Source organism: Diceros bicornis, chromosome 35 (assembly GCF_020826845.1).
Source record: "Diceros bicornis minor isolate mBicDic1 chromosome 35, mDicBic1.mat.cur, whole genome shotgun sequence".
NCBI classification, from domain to species: Eukaryota; Metazoa; Chordata; class Mammalia; order Perissodactyla; family Rhinocerotidae; genus Diceros; species Diceros bicornis.
Window position 1 is genome coordinate 1,006,283 of NC_080774.1, and position 25,087 is coordinate 1,031,369.

At 46.2% G+C, this 25,087-nt stretch overlaps 1 protein-coding gene across 18 annotated transcripts in view; it reads right to left on the reverse strand.

The window, feature by feature from the left end:
- Window positions 1–1,188: 1,188 nt before the first annotated feature.
- The window catches only part of EP400 (E1A binding protein p400), a 126,378-nt gene continuing 102,479 nt past the window's right edge, over window positions 1,189–25,087 (reverse strand). For 14 of the 18 annotated variants that reach the window (XM_058531196.1, XM_058531195.1, XM_058531199.1 and 11 more), the window contains 8 exons: window positions 19,934–20,141; window positions 19,592–19,806; window positions 16,878–17,096; window positions 14,696–14,891; window positions 14,156–14,280; window positions 11,817–11,963; window positions 5,394–5,471; window positions 1,189–4,315 (listed from right to left, as the gene is read on the reverse strand). In XM_058531196.1, the coding sequence (XP_058387179.1) occupies window positions 4,043–4,315; window positions 5,394–5,471; window positions 11,817–11,963; window positions 14,156–14,280; window positions 14,696–14,891; window positions 16,878–17,096; window positions 19,592–19,806; window positions 19,934–20,141 (1,461 nt within the window). In that variant the 3' untranslated portion in view covers window positions 1,189–4,042. The other 4 variants (XR_009216824.1, XM_058531192.1, XM_058531201.1 and 1 more) reach the window with 4 other exon arrangements.

The window sequence follows — 25,087 nt, forward strand, 5'->3', positions numbered from 1 at the left end:
TGGAGGTGGTGGCAAAGGACTCATGGGTTCAGAAGTGCTATCCACTGTGGCCAGACAGCAGAATCACTTCACCTGAGTGACCCCAGCCCCCACTAGAATGCACACAGAAAGACAGCCTGGTGGCCAGGTAAGCGTGCTTTAGCCCTGCTGCCACGTGTACAGCTGGCAAAGACGTGATCATAGAGTTTGTGATGGAATGACAGCTCTGAAAACAGCCTTCTCCACTGAGAATAATCACAATGAAATAATCAGTGAGTGCAGGCACCAGAGGCTGAGTGCTTTCTGAATGTCACAACCGCCTCGGGAAAGGGGTTACATATGAGGAAACCGAGGCACTGAGGGGTGAAGTCACTAGCCCCCATCACATGGCTAGGCGGGCACCTGAGTCCAGACCCACAGGGCCATGGAGCATTGGGATCTCAAGCACCCCATCCTCCCGGCACCCGGCAGGCACTTGGCAAAGGGTGCTAAGTAAGGTTCTCCACAACTCCCACCCAGCCAGGTCTCCACATGCAGGTGACACACACAAGGGCATGAGCACCTGGCTCTGGGTGGGGAGGGTGTGAAATGGGAGCCCAAAGCTGCAGGCTCATGTAGCCCCTCTGCCCCCATTTCTGCAGTGGAAAAGAAGATACCAAAACTAACCACGGATTTCTTGGGGCACTTCTTAACTTTGTATAAACTGTGCATTTTTTAGAAAAACTAGGTATTTTTTTTTGTAAATCATAAACTTTTTTTTTTTTTACAAAAGGAAGAAAAGTCTAAAAGCGAAAGAGAAGATAAAGAAAAGCAACTCCTGCAGGCTGCCTGGTTGGAAGTGTTGAGTAGAGCATCTGAGAGCACGAGGGTCCATGTCCTCTGGGAAACTGGGTGCAATGCACAGCAGGTCATGGGGGGACAGGACAGCAGCAGTGTCTTCCCTCCATGTGTGGCTTTGGAATGCAGTGGCCAGGTGGACTCTCTGCAGAGATGAATGGTGATTTTCGCTGACAACCTCACACACACTCCATTCCTTCTAGTTCCTTCTACAGCGTGGGGGTGTGAGTGAAAAGAAAACCTCTGCCTCTGACACTGCTTGTTTCCCTTTTGTTTTGTTTAGTTTTTTCTTCAGACAAATGAAATAAACACAACTAGCATCTTATTTTAACTTGAATACCAGTTTTCTATGAAAGAGAAAACAAAAAAGCATATAAAAAGGTTATTTTATTATACTTTTTGTTTGGTGGGTATCAGTGCCCTTTAAAACCCTAGTATTCAAGTACAAATGATTATGTTTACAAAGTATTTACAATTTCAGTCTTCTTCCTTTATATTTTAAAACACAACAGCTATCTGGTTACAACAGTTAAAAAAATCATAAAGACTGCAAAAAAGAAAGCCTCTGCCTCATTAGGCAACAAATCTGAATGAGTGCTGGATCCAACCTCCTGCTTCCCAAGCGATGCTTTAACAACAGCCTGGCCTTAGTCAGAACCGACGTCTCTGATTTAAAGAACAAGTGCTTTCCACGGTGCCCAGTTCGAGTCTGACAGTGCTCTGGCTACTATCTTAATTTATGTTCTGAAGACTTCTCTCAATCACTACATACTGTCTTGATAAGACCCCGGGTTCACAAGGTCACGCAGGATTCTGCTAACAATGATGATCTGAGGCCTAGATGACTTCCTACACTCACTTTAATTCTTAAACATGGAAAGTTTAACCTTTAAAACAGAAGGCCAAGGAAACACTACACCTGGAGGATTTTTACTTAAATTACTCTATTAAAGACTGTAGGTCAGTGGTGACATCTAGATGTTACTAAGTCAAGTGATAACGAGTAAAATTCTTTTCTGTTCCATATTGTGCATTAGGGACTTGCTGAAGAAAGCACACTTCGGAGACGAGAGACTCGATCACTCACAAAGTAAGATAGGGCAGGAGTTCCACACTGCAAATATTCAGAACCCCAGTTCTGTTCTCTTAAGAAGCTTTTGAGAGATGTTTCTAAATTCTCTTCTAGTGTCCAGATTAATAAGAACTTCTATCCAGGCAGCTATGTCTAGAACAGTCTAAAGTACGTGCACTCAACATGTTATCATCATCTAAAGAGACTGCTAACACCCTATGAAGAACAAGAGGAAATAGAACAGGGTGTACAAATTAAAACAGGCTGAAAAAAGAGGATTCCTATATATGTTAGTTCTGCACATTCAAGGATAAACAAGAGCAGGAACTTTCCTCAGCAACCAGACTTGAAGCATGCACAGAGAGCCTCCCTGCATGCCGTATTCTCTCCTGACAGCATATGCCAAACCAGAATGAACTAGTTACAAGAAAATAGATTATAGTACTGTTTTGATATGTTCAATTAACTAAAATGTTAAATCTCTCCCATTTTTTCAACACTTAAATTTTACTTTTTTCGAAATTTCTCACCAAGAGCTCAAAAATCAGCTGCCCAGTTGGCTTCACTAAGTATCGCCATATTATTGTCCACATAACTTGATGGGAAACAAAATACTACAAGACAAAATACTTCATGTCATTTGAAGCGATACAGTGGGGAGGGAACAGGTTAAATAAAACTAAGAATGAAAATGAAAAACCTCTCAGTACAGTGTAACTGATTTTTAGTACACACAGACCTAATTCAGCCTGATTTCCTGAACCAAGTAATGTAAAAGAGGCACAGTGCCAGAGTGGAGAGGGTGCCATGGGACATGCACCTTCTGCTTGGGTGGAAACTTCCAGGTAAGCAGACATCATCAGCCAATCAAACCACCGCAACTGCTTCTATTACCTTGCTAGAGTAAGAAAATAAAAACAATAGCAAACACGCCGCCTCATCTTTGCCCCTCAACTATGCCCCCTCCCCCAAACAGCATGGACAGTTCTCTGCTTCACCAAGAACCACAAGCAAGTGCATCTGCTCATGTATGAGACCCTGGCTCAGAAATCCAATGTAACAAGTCTATGATGAAGAGTTGACTATGCCCATTTCTGTGGGTAATGCTTGTAGGTTTCATAAATAAACCACACTGTATGAGGAGGTTTCTCACCTCTGCAGGTCATACCTGGGCTGAACATGAAAGCAAAGCGCTCTAAGCTGAACATGACAAGCGCCCGCTCTAAGCACTCCAGTTGCCATGTCACCACGCACTCAGCAGTGACTACTGCAACGTAACACCTGAGCAGTGCTCTGGGCCCCAAGTCAGTTCGACACAGGAGCCTCACAAAATTCACTGGAGCTGCTTCCATTCACTAAGTCCAAACATAAGCTTGATCCAAAAGCTGGGAAAATATCATGGATATGCTGGGATGGGAAGCAGTCCCAAAGGCTGGGTTTACACACACGCTGTGGGGAGGGTCTGGGAGAAGCCACACTGGCTGCTCTTTGGAATGAAAATTCAATCACAGGTTGTTTCCCTTCACCACAAGCCGGGAACATGTCAAGAATGTGCTTCGATGGGTGTCAGTACTAAATATTTCCTTTAAAAGTTCAAACAAGTCACATTTCAGAAGGGAAGGAAGAAACCACACTGGCCTTCTCTGATCTGAAATGATCTACCTTAGCCAGTCTCCTTCCTCTCTAAGGACTGTGGTCATTTCCAGTTAGGTATAAAGAGCCAAGCAGAGGCAGGTGCTGTCAAAGACCACATTTAGGCTTCATAAAGTTTGTTTTCTGACTCACTGCACATTCCAAATGGCTACTGTGACGTGCAGAACACTGGACACTTAACAGGGAAATTCTAAATGGCTTAAGACCCAGCACTACTGCCCTGGAGGATAAACCAAAAGGTAAAATGATTTACAAAAAATTGCCACTGTTACTTTTTCAATTAGTCACATAATACAGAAAAGGGATGTTTAATGAGGATTGCTGCTCCCGCAGGGTAGGACACATTGTAATAAAATTACACGACTTTGTTTCAATTAGAGCTTTCCAGGTACTACATTTCACATGACATTGTCCCAAGGTTCAATAAATAAAATCTACTCGATTTTGGCTAGATGGTGGAATGCAAGGGTGGCCCACCCTGAGGCCGCCCTGCTTTCCTGACTAGGGGCACGGAGGTTTGGTGGGTGTCTTTAACCTGACGGCAGGGACTCTCATTTGTAATTTGGGCTGCTGGTTTGGGCTATCAGAGTTGGCTGGCACCTGTCCCGGGTTGGGAACACCAGGGGTCTGCAGCTGGGCCGCTGCTGTCGTTACAACTTGCTGCTGCATGAGTTTCTGCTGGACCACCTGCGCTGTCGCAGTCACTGCCGGGATCATCTGGACCTGCTGCCCGGCTGCTGTCGCTTGGGTGAGGGTCACAGTCTGTGGGGAAGCCTGAACCGAAGACAGTTAGAAAATACGCATGGCCTAGAAAATGCATATCAAGTTATATGACAAATTAAACATTCTTCAGGGTCAGGAGGGGGGTTTTAGAAACTTAATTAGCAGGAATGCTTTTGTGAAATGTGAAAACTACCTGACATATCAAAATATGACCTCTGGTTTCTAATAAAACAAAAGTAGAAAACTAAACTAGTTTTGATTTTAGGATAAAACTGGATGACTCTGGGAAAAAGGCCAGGGTTGACGACCAGGGATGGGGGGTGGTGGTGATGGTGTTCAGCTTTTAATGCTATTTGGTTTCTTGAAATCTACATGCCAGTGTGATTTTGAACAAAATAAAATGTTTTTAAAGCACTCTTTGTTTCTTCGTTAGGAAGATTAGCCCTGAGTGAACATCGGTTGCCAATCCTCCTCTTTTTGCTGAAGAAGATTGGCCCTGGGCTAACATCTGTGCCCATCCTCCTTTACTTTATATGTGGGACACCTGCCACAGCATGGCTTGATAAGTGGTACATAGGTCTGCACCCCAAATCCGAACCTGCGAACCTCGGGCCGCCGAACCAGAGTGTGCAAACTTAACCACTACACCACCAGTCCAGCCCCTAAAGCACTCTTTTATATGGCCACATTTTGTAGCAGTAAATAAAACGGTAAGAGCCTAACGGTTCCTCTGTTAGGAAGGTAAGTCATACTTATCCCCAGAAGGTCACTACAACCAGATTCTATTTTCTTTCTGCGTTTCCCTAAAACTACTGTGTGGTGGCTTCAGCTTGTAGGACACACCTAAGGTTATGCTAAAGGAATGATCCTAGAAATAGGCTCCTTCAGTACAGTTGACACTGAGTTTGAACACGTCTGTTCAGTTTTTTTCCTGCTAGTCTAAGGATATCAAAAGTTTTCCCCAAAGCTAATTTTTTCCTGTATTATGAAAATCAAAAGTAATTCTCTAAGAACTAAAATTCTACTTCCTCAGGATGAAACCAAAAGCTCTCTTAGCCTGGGAAATGTGAAGTTCACTGAAAAGCCCACGTGGGAACTTCCCAGACAGCTGCATGTCTCCAGATCCTACCTGCTGCGAAGCAGAGGCGACCTGCTGGATACTGGCCACGGGTGTTTGCTGCTGGACAACTTGAGGGAGTTTTGCAACCTTTGACAAAACAAAAAAAGCCAAATGTAGAATTTAAAAGAATGTGCACACAAGAAGAGATTTGTGTCCCTTTCTTTCCTTCTTAGTTCTTAATGCCAAAAAAACCCAAAAAAACAGTGGCCGACGACACAAAAGAGCAATTCTCAAAGTGTGCTCACCTGGACCCCTGAGAGAATCAGTTATTTCACCTTCACGCTAAATAATGACTGCCTTCTTAATCTGCAATCACGTGTAATTTTTTGATCTCATATTTCAGACAAATTTTTTCTTTTACTAAAAACTGCTCCAAGTTTATACGGGAGAATTAAATCGAGGATGGAATGAAATATTTTAGCATTTCATCAGTTCTCAAGAGATCCCTTCTTCAATTCTCGGTGGCATTCCAGGAAGGCACCCCCATTGTCAAGTGATTCAGACCAACACCAAGGTTCAGCCCTAGCCCAGAGATGTACGAAAATTTTAAAGTGGCTATTTTGTCATTTTTCTACATTTTTCTTAATCATGATTGAGATCTCCCTCGTTATAAAACAAAACTTTCCACCCTGTGGTCACTTTCTGTAATTATTTCATCACATTTATATCTTGCTGTCTCAATGTAATAAAACAGTTCGGGCCACGTGTGTCTACTCAGGGTTGTTGGGACGCTGGCTCAAAGAAGCAGATGGGCTTCCCAGTGGGCAGCTGCTGGAGGTCGTGATGCCCCTTACTTGGGCCTCTAACTTATAGAACAGGGATGAAAATAAGTCTTGCCCAAGATAATTCTGGAGAAAATGTGAAATTATATGATGTTTTGTAAATGACAGAGCTCCAAGTCCTCATTATGAAAACTAAAATTAGTTGGAAGGCATTTACTAGTTTATTGTAACTTTAAAAAACTGTAAACAGGATTCCCTAAGATAAAAAGAGCCCTTGATCAAGCCCTCTGCAGTACTGATGGGAAACAAAGACTCAGCCAGCCACCAAGTCTTGAGCACAGTGGGGCAGGACTTAGATTGGCACACTACTGAAAATACCGAGACAACATGGAAAAAACTAAGATGACACCATAAATGCATTGATGAACTTGCAGAAAATAAGGAACTCCTTGGGGTCAGCCCCGTGGTGTAGTGGTTAAGTTTGGCACATTCCGCTTTGGCGGCCCGGGTTCCCAGGTTTGGATCCCAGGCACAGACCTATACCATCGTCAGCCACGCTGTGGCAGTGACCCACATATGAAATAGAGGAAGAATGGCATAGATGTTAGCTCAGGGCTAATCTTCCTCAAGCAAAAAAAGAGGAAGACTGGCAATAGATGTTAGCTCAGGGCTAATCTTCCTTACCAAAAAAAAAAAAAAAAAAAAAAACAGAAAGAAAAGAAAGTAAGGAACTCCTAGCCCCAAAACCTAAGCCAAGGCAGGAACCTCGAGCAATGAGCAGAGGCACCACACAGCTTTCACCTCGAGAGCACATGGTAGACGGGGAGGCCTCACACTGGCTAGGTCTGCGTGTCTCCCAGGATGTGGCAGACAAGAGACCAAATCCAAATCCACTCTCAGCGAGGAGCTAACAGCAGGACCATATGCCGCCCCCCACAGCTGCAATCATGTCTCCCAAAGGGGTTGTGAGGAAGTCACCAGCCTTAGGCCTCGCTACTGGGGGAGGGGGAGACACAGGTTTAGAGACCAAACTGACATTACCTGAGAGACAGTGAACCCTCAGGCCACAAGCTGACGTGGTTCTGAGGGTTCCCACAAAAGCAGAAGCAAGAATCCACCTCCAACCCAGACCTCAAAGCATTCCCACAAACAAAAATGGGCTCACGAGAAAACAATTACTATCAAGACAAAGAAACACAGCTCCTGAAGCCAGAAGAGCAGAAACAAGTAAAATCAGATGCACCATGACTTCAAGTGGAGGAATTCTCAGACACACACAAAACTGTGTTCACCCGTGCAGCCTGAAAACGTGTAGGACCTAGAAACTACAAACAAAGACCAAGCAGATTTCAGATAAAAACAAACATAACTTGTAAGAATAAAAAATATATAACAGCCAAAACGAAAATTCCATGGACAAGGTGAACACCAGATTAGACCTAACCAAGGGAAAATGAGCGAGGTAGAGAAAGGTCAGAGGATTGTACTCAGAGTGCAGCACAGACATACAAAGGACTGGAGGTACCTGGAAGGCAGGAAAGGGGCAGAGGCGACGTCTAAAGAAACATCAGCTGATCATTTCCTAAATTGACGAGCGAGATCAATGTCGATTCCAGAAGATCAACAAATCCAAAGCTAGAGCATCATAGTGATTACAAAACACCAAAGACAGAGAAAAGATCTCAAAAGAAAACGGAGGGAAAAAAGATAGAAGACCGTCAAAGCAGCGACATGCTAGACAGACACCTGACTTTTCATTAATAACAAAAAAACCAGGAACCAGGGAATACTGTTAATGTACTGAGAAAATAAATGTCAATCTAGAATTCCATACCAAGCAACAATATCCTTCAGGAACAAGAGTGAAATACAGGCATGTTCAAACACTACACAAAATGCCAAAGGATGCACTTCAAGCAGAAGAATAGTAATTTTACATGAAAAGTCAAAATAAAAAAGGACAGAGTGGAAATGCATGATGACAGCAGCTTTCAAGTTGAGAGGTCAGTGGGGCTACGGGGGACAGACCAGTGCTCAAGAGCAGAGCAGAGACAGGCCTCTGCCCTGTGCTTTGAAAAGGTGAATGTGTCTGTGGAGATTTTAGGGTAACCACGTAAAGAACAAAAAGAGAATCTATAATATATATAATATATTTTCAAACTAGTAGAGAATAAAAAACAGATGACAAAAAATAAATAAACAATATAAAACCAGGCAAGAAAAGATGGAAAGAGAAAATGGAACAACCAGGACAAACCCAAATGAAATGAAACCAAACCCCACCCACATCAGTCCTCATCGTAAAGGCGAGTGAACACGGTTCAGGTAAATGACCGAAACCCAGACACCAGATAACGACAGTAACAGCAGCAGCAGCAGCATTGGCCCAACTATTTCCGGGAAGTAAGTGCAAAGCAGACAGAGAATGTGGAAGGTAAAGGGGGGAAGATACACCAGAGATTCTAACACAAGACGGAGGAGTTCTCAGTACGAGGCAAAACAGGCTTCAAGACCAAAAAATAGTACCAAAGATAATGAGGGACACTTTAAGATAATAAACTTTTACATTTATATGTAGCTAATAATAAAGTATCAAATATAAAAAGCAAAAATAGAAAAAAATAGGGGCCAGCCTTGGTGGCATAGTGGTTAAGTTGACGCACTCCGCTTCAGCGGCCCGGGGTTCCCAGGTTCAGATCCCAGGTGTGCACCGACACACCACTTGTCAAGCCATGCTGTGGCGGGTGGCGTCCCACATAAAGTAGAGGAAGATGGGCATGGATGTTAGCCCAGGGTCAATCTTGGTCAGCAAAAAAAAGAGGAGGATTGGCAACAGATGTTAGCTCAGGGCTAACCTGCCTCACAAAATAAACAGAAAAATATAAGGATAAACAGATAAATCCATAACCAGAATGGGAGATTTTAACATACCTCTCCCAGTAATTGATAGAACAAACAAATTGGTGAGGAAAGAGAAGACTGAAACCACACAAATAATAAACTTGACTTAGCAATAACAAAATGACCCAACGACTGTACCCAACACCGCCATAAAGCAAGTTTCAGCAAATTTCACTGCAGAATCTGATGGACTGGATCTGGAGTATGAGACAGAGAAATGAGAAATGACCATGGGTTTGGCCCAGGTAAGGCTGAAGGTCAGGGAAGACAGAACTGCTGTTCCTGAGCTGGAGAAGGAGGAGCTCAGGTGTGCACGGGTGAGGTCAGAGGGACCTGTGAGACCACACACCTCGGGGGACTGCAGTTCAGGTGTGCAAAGGTAAGGTCTGAAGTACCTGTGTGGTCACACATCTCCAAGGAACTGTTCAAAGGCAGCTAGGATTAAGAACCCAGAATGGGGAGGGTGATCAGCTGTAGACATGAATGTGGAGTCATCGGCACTGGGACGGACTCAAAGCCTCAAGACTGGGGGAGATCACCAGGGAGGGCATGCAGACACAACAAAAAGGAACACACACTCCTGGCAAACTAGACAAAGAAGGGCACTTTCTTACACTAACGAAGGGTGATTTGAAAATCAAACCCTGCAGAACCATGAACAGTGACGTGGTTGAGCTTTTGTCTGCACACCTCGATCACGCTGCCCCGTGGGCCTTGCCAGCACAACAAGGCAAGAAGGAGGGCAACAAAGGAGGAAGAAGACATGGCCGCCATGGCTTGCAGTGATGCAACCGAGACAAAGGAAATGCAGAAGAACCTGTAGATGGGCTGTCCTAGGAGCAAGAATTGGTCAAGGCTGCCAGGTTCAAAAGTCAAGGTTCAAAGTGCATGAAACACAGACAGAAAATGGAGGCTTAGAAACATAAGATTACAGAAGCATCAAAAAATACTAATTATTTAACAATAAATCCAACACAGTGATAAGATTTTTATGGAAAAAAAATCAGAAAACTTAATTAAAAGGCATTAAAGAAGAGTTAAACAACAAAGATGCATCACACATTGGTGATTCTCAAGTCAAGACGGCGGAGATGTCACCTCTCCCTCAATCAGATCTACAGAGTCAATGCAATTCTAACGAAAATGCTGACAGTTTTGATTGTGGTGTGTAAACTGAATAAGCTGACTCAAAATTAATAGAGAAGCGCAAAGAGCCACAGCAGGATGTTCCAGCTAGGCGCAGTGAAAGGATCTGCCTTCCAAACGCCAAGTCTCATTATGCAGCCAAAGAGATGAAGATAGAGCAGTGTGGGCACAGAGACCACGCACTGAAGAAAAGCCCCACACAGAACTATGCATGACACACAGAGGTCTCACTGTGGATGAGAGGGAAAGAACACACTCCCTAATAAGTGGTGCTGAAGATAACAGGGTATTCACATGGAAAAATTAAACTGAACTCCTATTTTTATATCATCTGGAAAAACCAATTCCAGGAAGGTTAAAGACCTAAATGTGAACAAAAAATTATGAAGTTTTTAGGAGACAATACAGGAAAATAACATCACGACCTTTGAGAAGGATTTCTTAAGCAAGACACAAAAAGCACTATTCAGAACCTTAAAGACTTAAAGATAAATTCCAATACATTAAAACTAAGAACTTCTGTTTGTCCAAAGACACCATAAAGTGAGAAGACAGTGTGACACACAGAACTCAAGGCTAATATCCAGAAAGTTAAACAACGTTGGGAGACACTTGAACAGGCACTTCAGAAAAGAGACCCGATGGTCAACAGATCCGTGTAAGTCGCCAGCGGCCGAGGTCAAGGAGAGTACGAGTGTTGCTGGGGCTGCTGCGGCAGCTCAATGATGTGTGCACACCGCAGCCCTGCACACCTGTCCCAGGCAGCCACTCTCAGCACTTACACACCTCAACCAGATTTCAAAATACAGTGTATTCTAGCTCATCTAAGATCCATGCTGAGTTTTAATGCACAAGAATTAGGTATAAACAAACTCTTGAGCTGGAACCCTCAGCCAACTAGAGTATATATTGTTCAGTATTTCTTTGGAAATGTTTCATTAATGTACTTGTCTTACAGAAATTCTGGACTTTAGTTAAAAAAAAAAAAAAGGAAGGACCGGCCCTGTGGCTTAGTGATTAAGTGCGCGTGCTACGCTGCTGGTGGCCCGGGTTCGGATCCAGGGCGCGCACCGACCCACCGCTTGTCGGGCCATGCTGGGGCGGCGTCGCACATACAGCAACTAGCACGATGTGCAACTATAACATACAACTATCTACCGGAGATTTGGGAAGAAAAAGGGCAAAAAAAAGGAGGAGGATTGGCATGGATGTTAGCTCAGGGCTGATCTTCCTTACAAAGAAAAAAAAAAAGCACACACCTTTAAAGAAAAAAAAAAAACACTTCTCTGGGCAGCCACAGCCAGAAGCAAAGCCAGCAGCAGCCCACGCAGCCACCAGCAGCAAAGTGACAGTGTGTGTCAATTCGGGAGGCAGGAGAATGACTCCTGGAGGAGTCTCACAAACATAAAGGACACCACCACAGCATGACCTCAGCTGGGCCCCCGAGCCACTCAGAGGCGATCACACAGGTGGCGGTACCAGCAAGGAACATGAGGGATCAGCCACCTTGAGAGGCAGCAGAGGGCCCATGATGCTCTCTTAACAGGGCTCTGGCTCCGTGGGCACCCACCCGTTTTTATTCTCTGAACCCTGTGCGTTCAATTACTCCCTCTCCTCTGCACCCATGTTTTGCAATCCAACCCTAGCACTCACTCATGCTCACCTGGATCTGGGTCTGCACCTGCTGAGTCCCCGCGAGTTTCTGAGCCTGGGAGATGGGCGTGGTAAGAAACTGGGTTTTAAGGGCTGGCTGGGTGGCATAGGTGACCTTCTGTGGTTGGCCCTGAGCAGCAATCTGCTGTGCAGTGATCTGAGGAGAGAGAGAACGCCCAGGGTTAGGGCCAGGTATGGCTCTGCGGCCCCTTCTCATAGCCTGGGCCTTCTCTGTGGGCCCCGAGTGGCCAGACACCGCAACATGACCACTCCATGTCCCCGGCACAGCCTGCCCTCTGCCCTGTTCCTGCAGCTGCCCCTTCCAAAGAGCCTGGCCCACATATCACCTGCCTCCTCTCCCGGGAAGTCCCCTCATAGCTCAGTCTGGGGTTCATCTTTACATCCTCCATAGTACCTGGTGCAATGCCTGCTCATCGTGTGAGTGAGTGAACTTGACCACAACAGAGAAAACATACTCGTACAATTTCTCAAATATAATTTTAAGAATTTGGAAGATACCCAAAAATATTTAGCACAAGGGGTAACAAACCTGCATGCACAATCTTTGCATATTTAATCTAATTTCTAGTTTTCTCTGTCAGGGGAATTTAAACACCATTCAGAAGGCCGGGCATATATGTGGTCTATATATTTGGTTTACAAAGCCATGGCTACATAAAAATATTTTTTTGTATCTCAGAAGTTTTCTTTCAAATTATACTAAGCAGACCAGCACTTGAGCTAAAGCGCTTCTATTTCTATGTTTCAGTTGTAAACTAAGCCTCTGCCAATTACCCCGGCCCCCCGCCGGTGTCTTCGTCCTTCTGTAGCCAGTGTCCCCCCTTGCCCATGCCCTGGTCCTGTCCAGCCGAGCCCAGAGGACTAGTGGAAAGGCCTGGGGGGTGACTCTGAGTGGTGTTTCCTTTCAGAAACTGTCCACCCCAGGGAGAAGGCAATCCCCAGAGGTAGGTGCGAGGACTGTCTTTAGTCAGGAGACACACCCTTCCTCCAGGCCCCGCTCCACTTGGTAAGACAGGGACATGACCAGTGTGATGGGCTGGTGCAGCCAGGAGAGCTCTTTCCTGAAGGCCAGATCTACACTTCTCCATCGATGTCCCAAACACCTGCGTCCTTGTGTGCCCTGACCATCTCCCTCATCAGTGCTGCCCCTTCCCAGCGTCCTGCCCTCTTGGCGCCCATCATCCCACCCAAAGCTGCCAAAGACAGCTCTCCTTCCAGTTTTCTGTTCTGCTGTCCCCACAAAGCACAACGGTGTCAGGATCGGCACTATCTCAGCCCCACCAGACCCCTAGCTGGGCTCCTTCCTGCAAGAGGGGCAGCGACACTCAAGGAAGAGCTGTCTGTCCAATGCCTGGCGAGCATGGGACCCTGGGGCCCGACCGTCAGCTCTGTGACTCCAGGCGAGTCTCTTCATTTCCTTGAGCCTCAGTTTCCTCAAAGGAAAACGAGCTCTGCCCTAAGAATTGGCATCAGGTACCCACAGAGCTCTCAGCACACAGGGAGAGGGCAATGTGCGCCAGCTTGCTCCGCAGCCACAGCTGTCCCACCATCAGAATGTTTGTTCCAGCTCCAGTTCAGAAAATAGCACAGACGCAACCCGCAGGGCAAGCCCCAAACGTCACCACCTGTACATTGGGCTCTATGCTGCCAGTATGTGGGCAAAGAGGAAGCCCCAGAAGATGGGACGCCTCACACACTGCTCCTGTCCGTCAGCACACGCCCCAACATGGGCTTACTGAGCACTCAGCTTTGGGACCCGAATCAGCTCAGAGCCGCCTCCCAAACTTCTCCAAGTCAGCGAGATGCTGACGGTACTCCTTCACATCAAGCCCCTCTCCCCTTGCCCTCCCCTCCCTCCACTCTCTGAGCACACACGTGCAAGGACACGTCCCTGCCTGACTCCTCGCCTGATTACAAGCTTGGCGGTGGCCCTGGCCTGGCTCCATCTGTTCTGTATACTAGGAGCCCAGGTGGGTCATACGGGACAAGCTACATCTGCTTCCCTGAATCCTCTGGCCCCTTCCCAGCCATGTAATTCCACAGCCTGCATCCTTCACAGTCCCCCACAGGCCCTTGGTGCATCGGGCTCCCCACCAAGGAACCACCCCTTCCCCTCCAGGGCCTCAGAGCAGCTCCAACCCCAAGGCCACCCTCTGCACAGGCCCAGCGCATGACCATGGGGTCCCCTGTGCGTGGGTGCCAGGCAGCGAGGCAGGGCCCATTCAGGACCCTCTTGTCCTCTGTCTACCCACGCCTGGCAGGAGGACCCGACTCCTGCCATAAAGCATAAAGATGGGACAACACGAGAATTCTGCAGAAATCCAGTACCTTCTGCTGAACGGCCGCTGGGCCTGGGGCGGCCTGCGGCTGGATGGCTTTCTGCTGCTGCACAGCTTGCTGTTTGAGCTTCAGCAGCTGCTGGACATGCACGGGCTGGGCCACGACAGTCTGTCCTGCAAACACCAATCAAGTCATTTAGTCACAAGCACTAAGTAGGGAAGAGGGTCTCAGGGCTCACATTAAGCTCAGAGTGACTGATTCCTGTACAGAAAACTATACACTGAAACTATGTGGAGACGACTACAGCCATCCCTTACATACATTTAAAATGTTCTGGGTTCACAATGACATTCAGATAAAAGGATGGGAACTTCAGAATGTTAATGGTTAAATCAAGGGCCAAAACTGGTATTTGGGAAGCTCTGAGAGACACTTCTGCTAAAATACACCGCGACACACCGGAGATGGGTGTCCAGCAAAGGAGCCAGCAGGGCTGGCAGCCACTTCTGCTAGAAAAAGACTCCCTAGCCCTGCTCAAGGCTCTAACTAGAGCAGCAGTGGGGGGTGAGGGTGGCACACAACAGGCACCTGTGGCTTTCTGTGGCTGCCCAATGGCCACACTGATCCCGGCAACGTTCATGGGCAGGGTCGTGACGCCTGGTGAGGAGACCACGGCTGCGGGCACGGACACCACTGGAGGCTTCGCCAAGGCCACCTGAGCCGGCTGGGTCGCCTGGGCCTGCATCTGCCCTTGTGCCTGCAGCTGCGATGTGGGAACCCGGGTCTAAACAGCGGAAACAATGTGGAAGTACAGAGAAATTCAGCACACTGTGTGTCTTTGCAAACATGCCCCGCCCCCACACACACACGAGTTCAAGTGGTGAGAAATTTACAAGGATTGACAAAGGTGGAAGGTAGCAGTGAACTAAAGGAAAACCACTCACTGGAGGTGACCCAGGCTTCTTAACCCGCCATCACCAAACGCAGGGAACCGGGTTTAGCAGAACCTACAGCTAATCCGTCACGCTGACGTTCAGATGCTGATCCCACACCCAGTGCTCATCTCTGCTTCTCCCTCCGTCCTGTACCTCAGGGTAACCCAATCATGCCAGGTGTCCTCTTCCTTTGGCCACAACTAAACTCAGCCCCCTGCCCCTCTCCCCGAGATGACTGCCAACCTCACTTTCTCCTGCAGACGCCACCTCCTGCTACTTAGTCATCGCACTGCTACCAAGCAGGTTTTTTCTTAAGTTACATTTTTAAAAAGGAAAATGGAAATAGATCTATTTTTGTATGTTCAATAATTCAGACTACCGGTGAAAATATGACAAACTAAAAATCACCCATAACCCTGAAAGCACCCACATATGAATGTGAAAACGGGCCTTCAGCCCACAGACCTCGTTCTGATCTGTGTGGCTCCCTGCAAAGGTATGTAAAATGAGATGAATTACAGCTACTGTGTAATCTGTTTCTCTTCCTTTCACAACAATCACTTTTCAAAGCTGCTTCCTACCCCACTGTGTGGATGCTCTACAACCTACTTCGTAAACTTCTTAGTCGTGGAGATTTACGTTTCCTCTAACGTTCCTGAAACAAACAAGTTTGCACATTCATCACTTTGTACTTGTTCTGTTACTTCTTCAGGGTATAGCAGAAACAGGATTGTTGGGTAAACTGGTGTGCACATTTTTTAGTTCAGTTACTAGAATCCCCTCTTGGGGCAGCTGGTTCCCGTCAGACAAAACCCTCATGCAGAATACGCCTTCCCCACGCCCTGACCATCACACGGGATTACCACCCTTCTCATTTGAATTTGCATTTTTTGTGAACACAGGTGAAACCAAACTTGCTTCTGCAGCTTTTATCTACTTCTATCCCCTCTTGCAGACTTAAGGTGGGAGTGAAGTGCATGCGAAGCAGAGCCTGAGCACCCAGACCCCCAATCCCTGCCTGAGTTGTAGGTGACTAGCTGAGTTGTAGTTACTTAAGCTGTGTGCCTCAGTTTCTGCACCTGCAAAATGCAATTAACATTAAAACCCCCACTCCTGCCTCGGTGACGGTCCACGAGCACCGATCAGGTGACAGGCATAGAGCCTAGGGCAGTGCCTGGCCAGGAGCAGGACCCCTGAAATTAGCCGTCATCAGGGCCAGAGTGGGGGCTCCCTGAGCTGGGCGCTGGCTTGCCTGATGTGACAGTGTCTGGCCCACAGGACATTTGATCAACGCTTGTTGAATGTTAACTGATCTTCCCAGACACTGTTTTCATCCTATTATTCCCTTCTTCAGAAACCTCCGAAGTCTCTCCATGCCTACAAAGCACTGTAATACCAGAGCCTGGTTTTTGGGTTCCTGTGGCTCCTTCACCACACCCCCTACTCCAACCACATGAACCTCATCCCTGAATCTCCACCCTAGCAGCACTGGACATCTTCGGCGTTCCATGTCTCACCCTCCTGTCATTCCCAACATAAATCCTGCCCTCCTTCCATGGTCTAGCTCGCTCCCCACTTCCCCTAACTACTAACTGAAGGGTTAAGCTTTGTAACCGTTCAGTTCTGGGAAGTATGATTATTTAAATAATGTTTCCCATGTGTTGTATTTCATCCTCTCCAAGGAAAACTTAACTTCTTGGGGGAAAGATCATGTCTTCTACTTTACTTGTAAGCCCGCCACAATACCTAACATGGTTCTGAGCAAGCAGTAACAGTTCAATTAGAACGTGAAAAGATTTGCTTTGGAAAAACAAATGTTATCAACCGGAACTTACAAGCCGGGCCACCTGGAGGTTGGCCACGGTGGTGCCCGTGAGCAGGGCTCCGGGCCGCGGGGCTGTGACCGTGGTGAGCTGGGGGCTCTGCTGCTGTGCGGGTGGCTGGGGCTGCACCTGCACCTGTGTCGTCGGCTGCGGGGGCCCCGGCGGGGCCTGTGGTGTGGGGGCCTGCTGGGGCAGCTGCAGTTTCTGCTTCTGCATTTTGATCAGGTGCTCCTAAAACCCAGAGAAAGCATCTTCTCATCAACATTAACTGTATTCCACTTTTTATGCATCTTGGTTTTAAGTTACCATTATATTCTCCATTGAATACTGAAGGAAACAGATGCTAACGTGCACTATGTAAACCATCCTCCAGGGCTTTCCCAACATTTCTTAAATGTTCCTTTATTAAAAATTAGCATATCACTGATGAAAACTGCAAACAGTGATGCTGACAGGTCAGTAAATTCATAGCAAAATTTCTAGGTTCTTACTGCTTACCAACAAGTCAATTTAAATCTGCAGTACAGAGCCAGCACTAATGGCCTAGTGGTCCAAGTTCTGTGTGCTCCGCTCCAGCGGCTCGGGTTCAGTTCCCGGGCACAGTACCACACCACCCAGCTGTCAGTAGCCATGCTGTGTGGTGGCTCACACAGAAGAACCAGAAGAGCTTACGACTATACACAACTGTGTACTGGGGCTTTGGGAGGAACAAAAGAAAAGAAAAAAAAAAAAAGGAGGAAGATTAGCAACAGATGTTAGCTTAGGGTGAATCTCCCCCTCCCAAAAAAAAAGAAATCTGCATGCAGTACCATCAAAACTTTTTTTTGGTGAGGAAAATTAGTCCTGAGCTAACATCTGTGCTAATCCTCCTCTTTTTGCTGAGGAAGATTGGCCCTGGGCTAACATCCGTGCCCATCTTCCTCTACTTTATACGTGAGATGCCTGCCACAGCATGGCTTGACGAGCAGCGTGTAAGTCCGTGCCCGGGATCCAAACCTGCAAACTCTGGGCCACCAAAGCAGAGTGCCTAAACTTAACCATTATGCCACTGAGCCAGCCCCCATCAAAATTTTCAAAAGTCTTAAAATCTTGGTCCCTCTTGAAATTTTAAAATTTATTACAAGATTTAATTGAAGATATAATTGAAATTAAAATTTATTATAAGTGCATCAACTCTCAATTTTTACTCTGTCTCCAAGTGAAGATTTAATCATAAATAAATCTCAAGTCTTTAAAAGAAATCAAGATAGTTCTAAAAATAGTTTAAGAAATAAACGTATTTTTTTTTTTTCTTTTTTGTGAGGAGATCAGCCCTGTGCTAACATCTGCCAGTCCTCCTCTTTTTTTGCTGAGGAAGACTGGCCCTGGGCTAACATCCGTGCCCATCTTCCTCCACTTTATATGGGACGCCGCCACAGCATGGCTTGCCAAGCCGTGCGTCATTGCGCACCCAGGATCTGAACTGGTGAACCCCAGGCCGCCGCAGCGGAGCGCGCGCACTTAACCGCTTGCGCCACTGGGCCGCCCCCAAATGTATTTTTTTTTAGAAAATTTATACTGAGTAGTTCATGACCATCAGATGATCTCTTTCAACATGCTAAAATGAAAATGACTTTGAAATTGATTTAGGAGAGGGGAGAGTGGAGAGTAAAGGAACTAGGTCATGAGGGGTAGGTGGGGCTTGGGGCAGCTGAAAGGGGGTGAGGAGGGGCATGTGAAGGCCCTGCATCCTAGAGAGGGAAGAGCAGGAAGGTGAGAAAGGAAGGCAACCCTGGTGGGGCGACCAGCTATGACAACTCACCTCTGAGGGGCTCAGGAACTCTCTAATTTAGCACTGTTCTCTAATTTCATGCTGTCCAACAGACCTTTCTGCAGTAATGGATATGTTCTAAATCTGGGCTGTCCAATATGGTAGCCACCTCCACTACGGCCACTGAGCCCTTGAAATGTGGCTGGTGCGACTGAGGAACCGAATGCTTTATTTGGTTGCATTTTGTTTCTCTGGCATGAGTTCGGTGCTTCAAGGATGAAGCCTCGGCTCGGTGCCAGTACATCCTCCAACACGCCCTCTTGTCCCCTCTGTAACCAAGAAGGGGCAGGGCCAAGGTCAGGTACTTATTGTGGGAGGCCCGACAGCTAGCTGCAATTCTAAGATACTGTCTTGTTTATATTACTATGTTTTCCTGGTTATTTTCTATGCCAAGAATGAATACTTCTCCATTTATGGCAGGAATACGGTATTTCCTTTTAAAATGAATGCATTACATACGTAACAGTACAAGTAGTGCACAGATTGCCAAAAAGCAGAAGCATCAGTACTCAAATGACCGACTTTGGAAAGCAACACTGCAATGAACTGTTCCTGAAGAGACCACGTCTTCACACCTGGTCCCCAGAGTTGCCGAGGAATGCTTTTCAGCAGCATTTTCTCTGGTTGGGCATGGGGCCAAGTGGCCTTCTGGTCCTCTCTGGAGCTGAACTGCTGCATGCAGCACAGGAAAACAAGTGGGAAGATACGTCTGGAAATGGGAATTGAGGCCCCCAGAGCACTGCAAACAAGCGTTGACAGTACTACTGTACAAAAAGTTGTTTTTAAAGACAACACAAACACACTTCCCACATAAAGACAACGGTATATTTGTGCAAAATACACTGTGAATTACATGATGCAACAAGGCCTTGTCCCACAGATAGTATAAGCTTACAGTTTTCTGGAAGATGCTTACCGGTGTCAACTTGCCCACAGCTTTGATTTGTGCAGGCGACTGGGCCTGGCCCTGAATCTGCGGAACCTGCACCTGAGAGGTTTGCTGCTGCTGCTGCTGCTGCTGCTGCTGCTGCTGCTGCTGCTGCTGCTGCTGTTGCTGTTGCTGCTGCTGCTGCCTGAGAAGCTGGAAATGTGCAGGCGTGATAGTTTTCCCAGGAAGCTGAACCCCTGTGGCTGGAAGAAGTTGTTTCATTAGACCACACTCACACGGCCCTCCTCTCCTCCCACAACAAACGGGAGCTCAAGTCCCAACCAGCTTTAACAGTGGGATGGGTCACACAGGAATCCAACCTGCCTTTACCTTGGGACACCTGTGTCACCAAAGAGCGGGTCGGGGTCTGCACTGGGGTCAGACTGGTAGTGACCACAGCCGAGGCTGTCACAGAGGTCACCGCTCGAACACCCTGAGTTGGAGCCAGGGACACCAAGTCAGATGTGGCCGTAGCTGGGGAGCCAACTGCTCGAGGCTGAGTGTGGACCACCTGGGCAGGAGCAGAGCCTCCAGAGGTCTGGAAAAGGCAAACAGAGGAAACTATCAGGTTACTTTGACTACTGGCCAAGGGTTTTACAATCATCAGATGAAGAGAGAAGAGCACCAAACTTTAAACCCAAAGAAGTGAAGCACATTCTAGATCGCGGTCATTTGACAAACTGAAAGTGCTGAGAGAATAAGTTTCACCTGTAAATTCAAAGCATGTGCCTTGAGCTACAGAGATCATCAGCTAACCAGACACAGCAAGAACACGGTTTCAGATGACAACATTCCCATTCCCATCCCCATCGTAAAAAGGCCCAGTCCCGCTGTCCTCACTCAAAAGACCTTTTGGGGGCTGGCACAGTGGTGTAGTGGTTAAGTTTGCACACTCCACTTCAGGGGCCCGGGGTTTGCAGGTCCGGATCCCAGGCAAAGACCTGTGCACCACTCATCAAGCCATGCTGTGGAGGCATACCACACACAAAATAGAGGAAGATGGGCACAGACAATAGCTCAGGGCTGATCTTCCTCAGCAAAAAGTGGAAAGGATTGGCAACGGATATTAGCTAAGGGCCAATCTTCCTCACCAAAACAAACAAAGAAAAAACCTTTTGGTCCCAAGAAACATGAGATTCTTGACTATCCTCTAGATACCTGTGATTATCCCCAAAATATACAGGCCAAGGTCCTAATTCTCCACCATTATCGCCAATCAGGTAAGGATGTTACAGCCCCCGACCTTCTCCCATATGCTTAGGGTCTTGTAGCATCTCAACTTCACCTTGCCCAAAACTTGGAGCAGCCTCCCTGCCTCTTGCATCCTACACTCTAGTCTGTGGGTGAGAGCAGCTGCTTGAGTGGCCACACTCCAACCCGCAGAGTCACAGCTGCCTAGTCCCACAATAAATTGATGGACAAATCCTACCAATTCTACCTCTGAAACTGCCCTTAAACGTGTCCCTTGCCCCTGCTGCCCCTTGGTGCAGACAGTCATTATGTTTCCCTGGACTGTTGTTTGCTTCTGATCGTTTTCATCTCATTACCTGTATATTTAGATCTAAGTCCAGAATCTTATTCTGTGCTTTCTATCAACCCATCTATTCCATGCTTCTCTCTTTTTTTGTGTGTGAGGAAGATCAGCCCTGAGCTAACATCCATGCCAATCCTCCTCTTTTTGCTGAGGAAGACTGGCCCTGAGCTAACATCCGTGCCCATCTTCCTCCACTCTGTGTGGGACACTGCCACAGCATGGCCCAACAAGCGGCGCATCAGTGCGTGCCGGGATCCGAATCTGGGTCACCAGCAGCAGAGTGCACGCACTTAACCGCTGTGCTACGGGGCCAGCTCCTCCATGCTTCTCTTAATCTTCCTTGTTTCTTTCAGATTATTTTTCCTCATCCCATTTTCCCTCCCAAAATTTGGAAGTCATACTCTATTTTTATTCTTTAGGTGACTCATCTTAAAATTACATCATGAGGGGCTGGCCCCATGGCATAGCAGTTAAGTGTACGCGCTCCGCTGCTGGCAGCCCGGGTTCAGATCCCAGGTGTGCAGTGACGCACCGTTTCTCAGGCCACGCTGTGGCGGCGTCCCACATAAAGCGGAGGAAAATGGGCACAGATGTTAGCTCAGGGCCAGTCTTCCTCAGGAAAAAGAGGAGGATTGGCATGGATGTTAGCTCAGGGCTGATCTTCCTCACACACACACAAAAAAATTACATCATGCGTACTTACCAAAGTTTAATCAATAATTTCCCACTTTTTCTGAACAACAGAGATTCTAGAACACTCCAACACCTTTAGCCCTTTCCCTACTCATATGTCATTGTTATTGTGTACGTCATGTCTATCTTTGTTGATCCCACAACAAGCTACCGCTGTTTGCAAGGTCAATGTTCTCCTCAATTAGCCCACATGCTCACTTCCTTTGCTCTTCTTTCTCAGACCTTCCTTCTGCCTAAAGTACCTCACTTAGTAAAGGTCCATCAGTAATTTCCTCAGTGTTTGTTTGAAAACGTTTTTATTTTACCCTTGTCTTCAAGGTATTTTCACAAGATACAAAATCCTGGGGCTGGTAGTTATGTTTGTCTTTAGAGTAAAGCTGTCATCCCACCTGCGCCTGGCTCCATTTCCACCATTGAGAAGTAAGCTTGTTGGATCTCTGAAGCCAACCCGCCTTTGTTCTGGCTGCTTTTAAGACCATTTTGTCATCGTCATCATGTAGGTGTGGATTCCTTTTCATGATCCTGTTGGGACTAGTTGGGATTTTTGTATATATGGATTAGTGTCATTAATCAGTTCTGGAAAACTCTCTCATCTTCAAATACTGTCTCTGCCCAAATTTCTCCGTCTGGATTAACCACGTGCTACATCCTCTCACTCTATCTTCCATGGCTCTTAAGTCTCTTCCATACGTCCATCTGTTGTCACCCCATGCTGCGTTTAGGATAACTTCTTCTGATTTATCTTCCAGTTCACTAATTCTCTCTTCAACTGTGTGTAAACTGATATTAAGCCCAATTATCAGGTTTTCTCCCCCAATTTTGGTAACCATATTTTTCATCTCTAATGTACTCTATATTGTTTTTAAATATAGTTTCTTGGTTTTAACAGACATTCTCAAGCTTCTCTTTATTTCTTTAAAATAGAAAGTACAATTGTTTTATAATCTATGCCTGATAATCCTGCTGTCTCAAGTCTTTAAGGGTCTGCCCATTGTCTGTTGTTTTCACTGGTTTTCTCTCATGGTGCCTTCTCTCCTTGTGTGCTGGATTGTTTTCTATCATATGCTGCTCATTATACTTGAACATCATTTGTGGAGATTCTAAGAAGTCCAGGCTGAAGGATCTTCTTCTAGAGAATCTGCATTTGCTTCTGGTCACCTACCCAGGAACACGCCCATCCAGGTCTACTTCACTTGATTTGAGGGTGTTTGAGGGCCCTTTTGAGACCATATGAACTCGAGCTACAAACTGACAGAGAGCTGACTTGTGGCTACAACTTCACAGAAAGAGTCCCCACCCCTGGCTCAGCCTGACGGTGGAGGCAGATGAACTTTACTTCTGGGTCACCCCTGCCTTAAGGGCTTAGTTGTCTGAGGTCCGAGCTCAGGGTGTCAATGCCTCCTTTTACACTCTCCACCGAGGAGAGCCAAGCCTTGGACTTGAACTGGAGTCCCCTTGTCCAACAAGATGAAATGTACTCCAAAGTAGACACAGCTCCAGTGCACCCTGTTTCTCTCTCTGGGTTTCTTCTTCCCTTAGATTTTGGCCTAATAATTACTTATTCTTTCCTCAGTTCTTTGAAGCTTTTAAGGAGATTTTTGAAAGTTTTATCCAATAATTTTAGTTCTTTTCATTAACAGAATGGTGTAAACAAAACAACTCACTTTATTACCAGAAACAGAAGTCCTTTTCTGGACTACCAAAATAGTTTTCTCTCTAGCCTTTTCTGCTCTAATCCACTCTACACATACATATCACATGAATTTTCCTAGAACACACCTCTGCTCAAAGACATTCAAGGTCTTCCCATTGTCTGGTGAATGAAATCCATACTCTTTAACTCAATATCCAAACCTCAAGACAAGCCAGCCTCCACATCACACAATGCCAAGCACTACAGCCACTCAAGAGCCCCTAACAGCTTGGGGGAACCACCACTTCTCTGCTAATACGTTTTGTGCTCCAACCAAACAGAATTCCCTCCTGCTCCCTGTACACAACATCCAGTTTCCCACCACTGAACCTTTGCTCATACTATCTGCCCCATCTTCCAAAGAGCCATTTTTGTGGATGACCTCTTCCTACCCATGGAAGCTCAAGGCTGCCTTCTCCAGAAAGCCTGTACCTCTTTCACGTTCCAGCTACAGCACTAGAGGAGCCCTGTGGAAGCATGCCATGTGTGTGACTACTATTTCTACCCCCACATCACCAGGAAGAGTATCTCATCCATAAAAGCTGCTCAACAAAATACGTTGTGGATAAATTACTTTATCTTTTAAAAATATCACACATAGACATGGGTCTTTTTCAAAATAAAACATCAGATGCAATGATTTGGGCTTCCTATCCTCAGAGAAGTAGTAGTACTGGTCACACAGAATCTTCCTAATGCCACAAGCCTAACTAATAACTTCTGTTGTTTATTGAAATGGCCGAGTCTAAAGCAGTTTATTGCACAGCAGAAAGAAAAATAAATGAAATAATCCTGTCACATACTAGAAAAACTACTTTTATATATACTCTCTTGCTCAGAGAGCATTTTAATTTTTTAAGCCAGATTTATTGAGGTATAACTCACATACAGTAAAATTCACCCCTTTCAAGTATACCGCTCTGTGAATTTTTATAAATGCATATGGCTGAGTAGCCACCACCACATCCAGATACAGAACATATTCTGTTTTCTGTATCCACAGTTTTGCCTTTTCCATGTTATTTAAATGGAATCATACAGCACATGAAGCCTTTTGAAACTCCAATCACCTAGCAAAATGTATTTGAGGGGCTGGCCCAGTAGTGCAGTGGTTAAGTGCGCGTGCTCCACTTTGGCAGCCCGGGGTTCACAGGTTCAGATCCCAGGTGTGCACTGACGCACTGCTGATCAAGCCATGCTGTGGCAGCATCCCATATAAAATAGAGGAAGATGGGCACAGATGTTAGCTCAGGGCCAATCTTCCTCAGCAAAAAAAGAGGAGAACTGGCATTGGATGTTAGCTCAGGGCTGATCTTCCTCACCAAAAAAATTAAAAAATAAAATAAAATTTTAAAAAATGTATTTGAGATCCATCTACACTGCTGCATGTATCAGCAGTTCACTCCTGTGTTTCCCCGGGTGGCACCAGGTGGTACAGACGTACCAGTTTACCCTTCCATTCACCGGCTGAAGGCCATTCAGGCTGTTCCCTTTTTTAGCAATTCTGAATAAAGCCACTATAGGCATTCATGTTCAGGCTTTTGTGTAGACGTATGTTTTGATC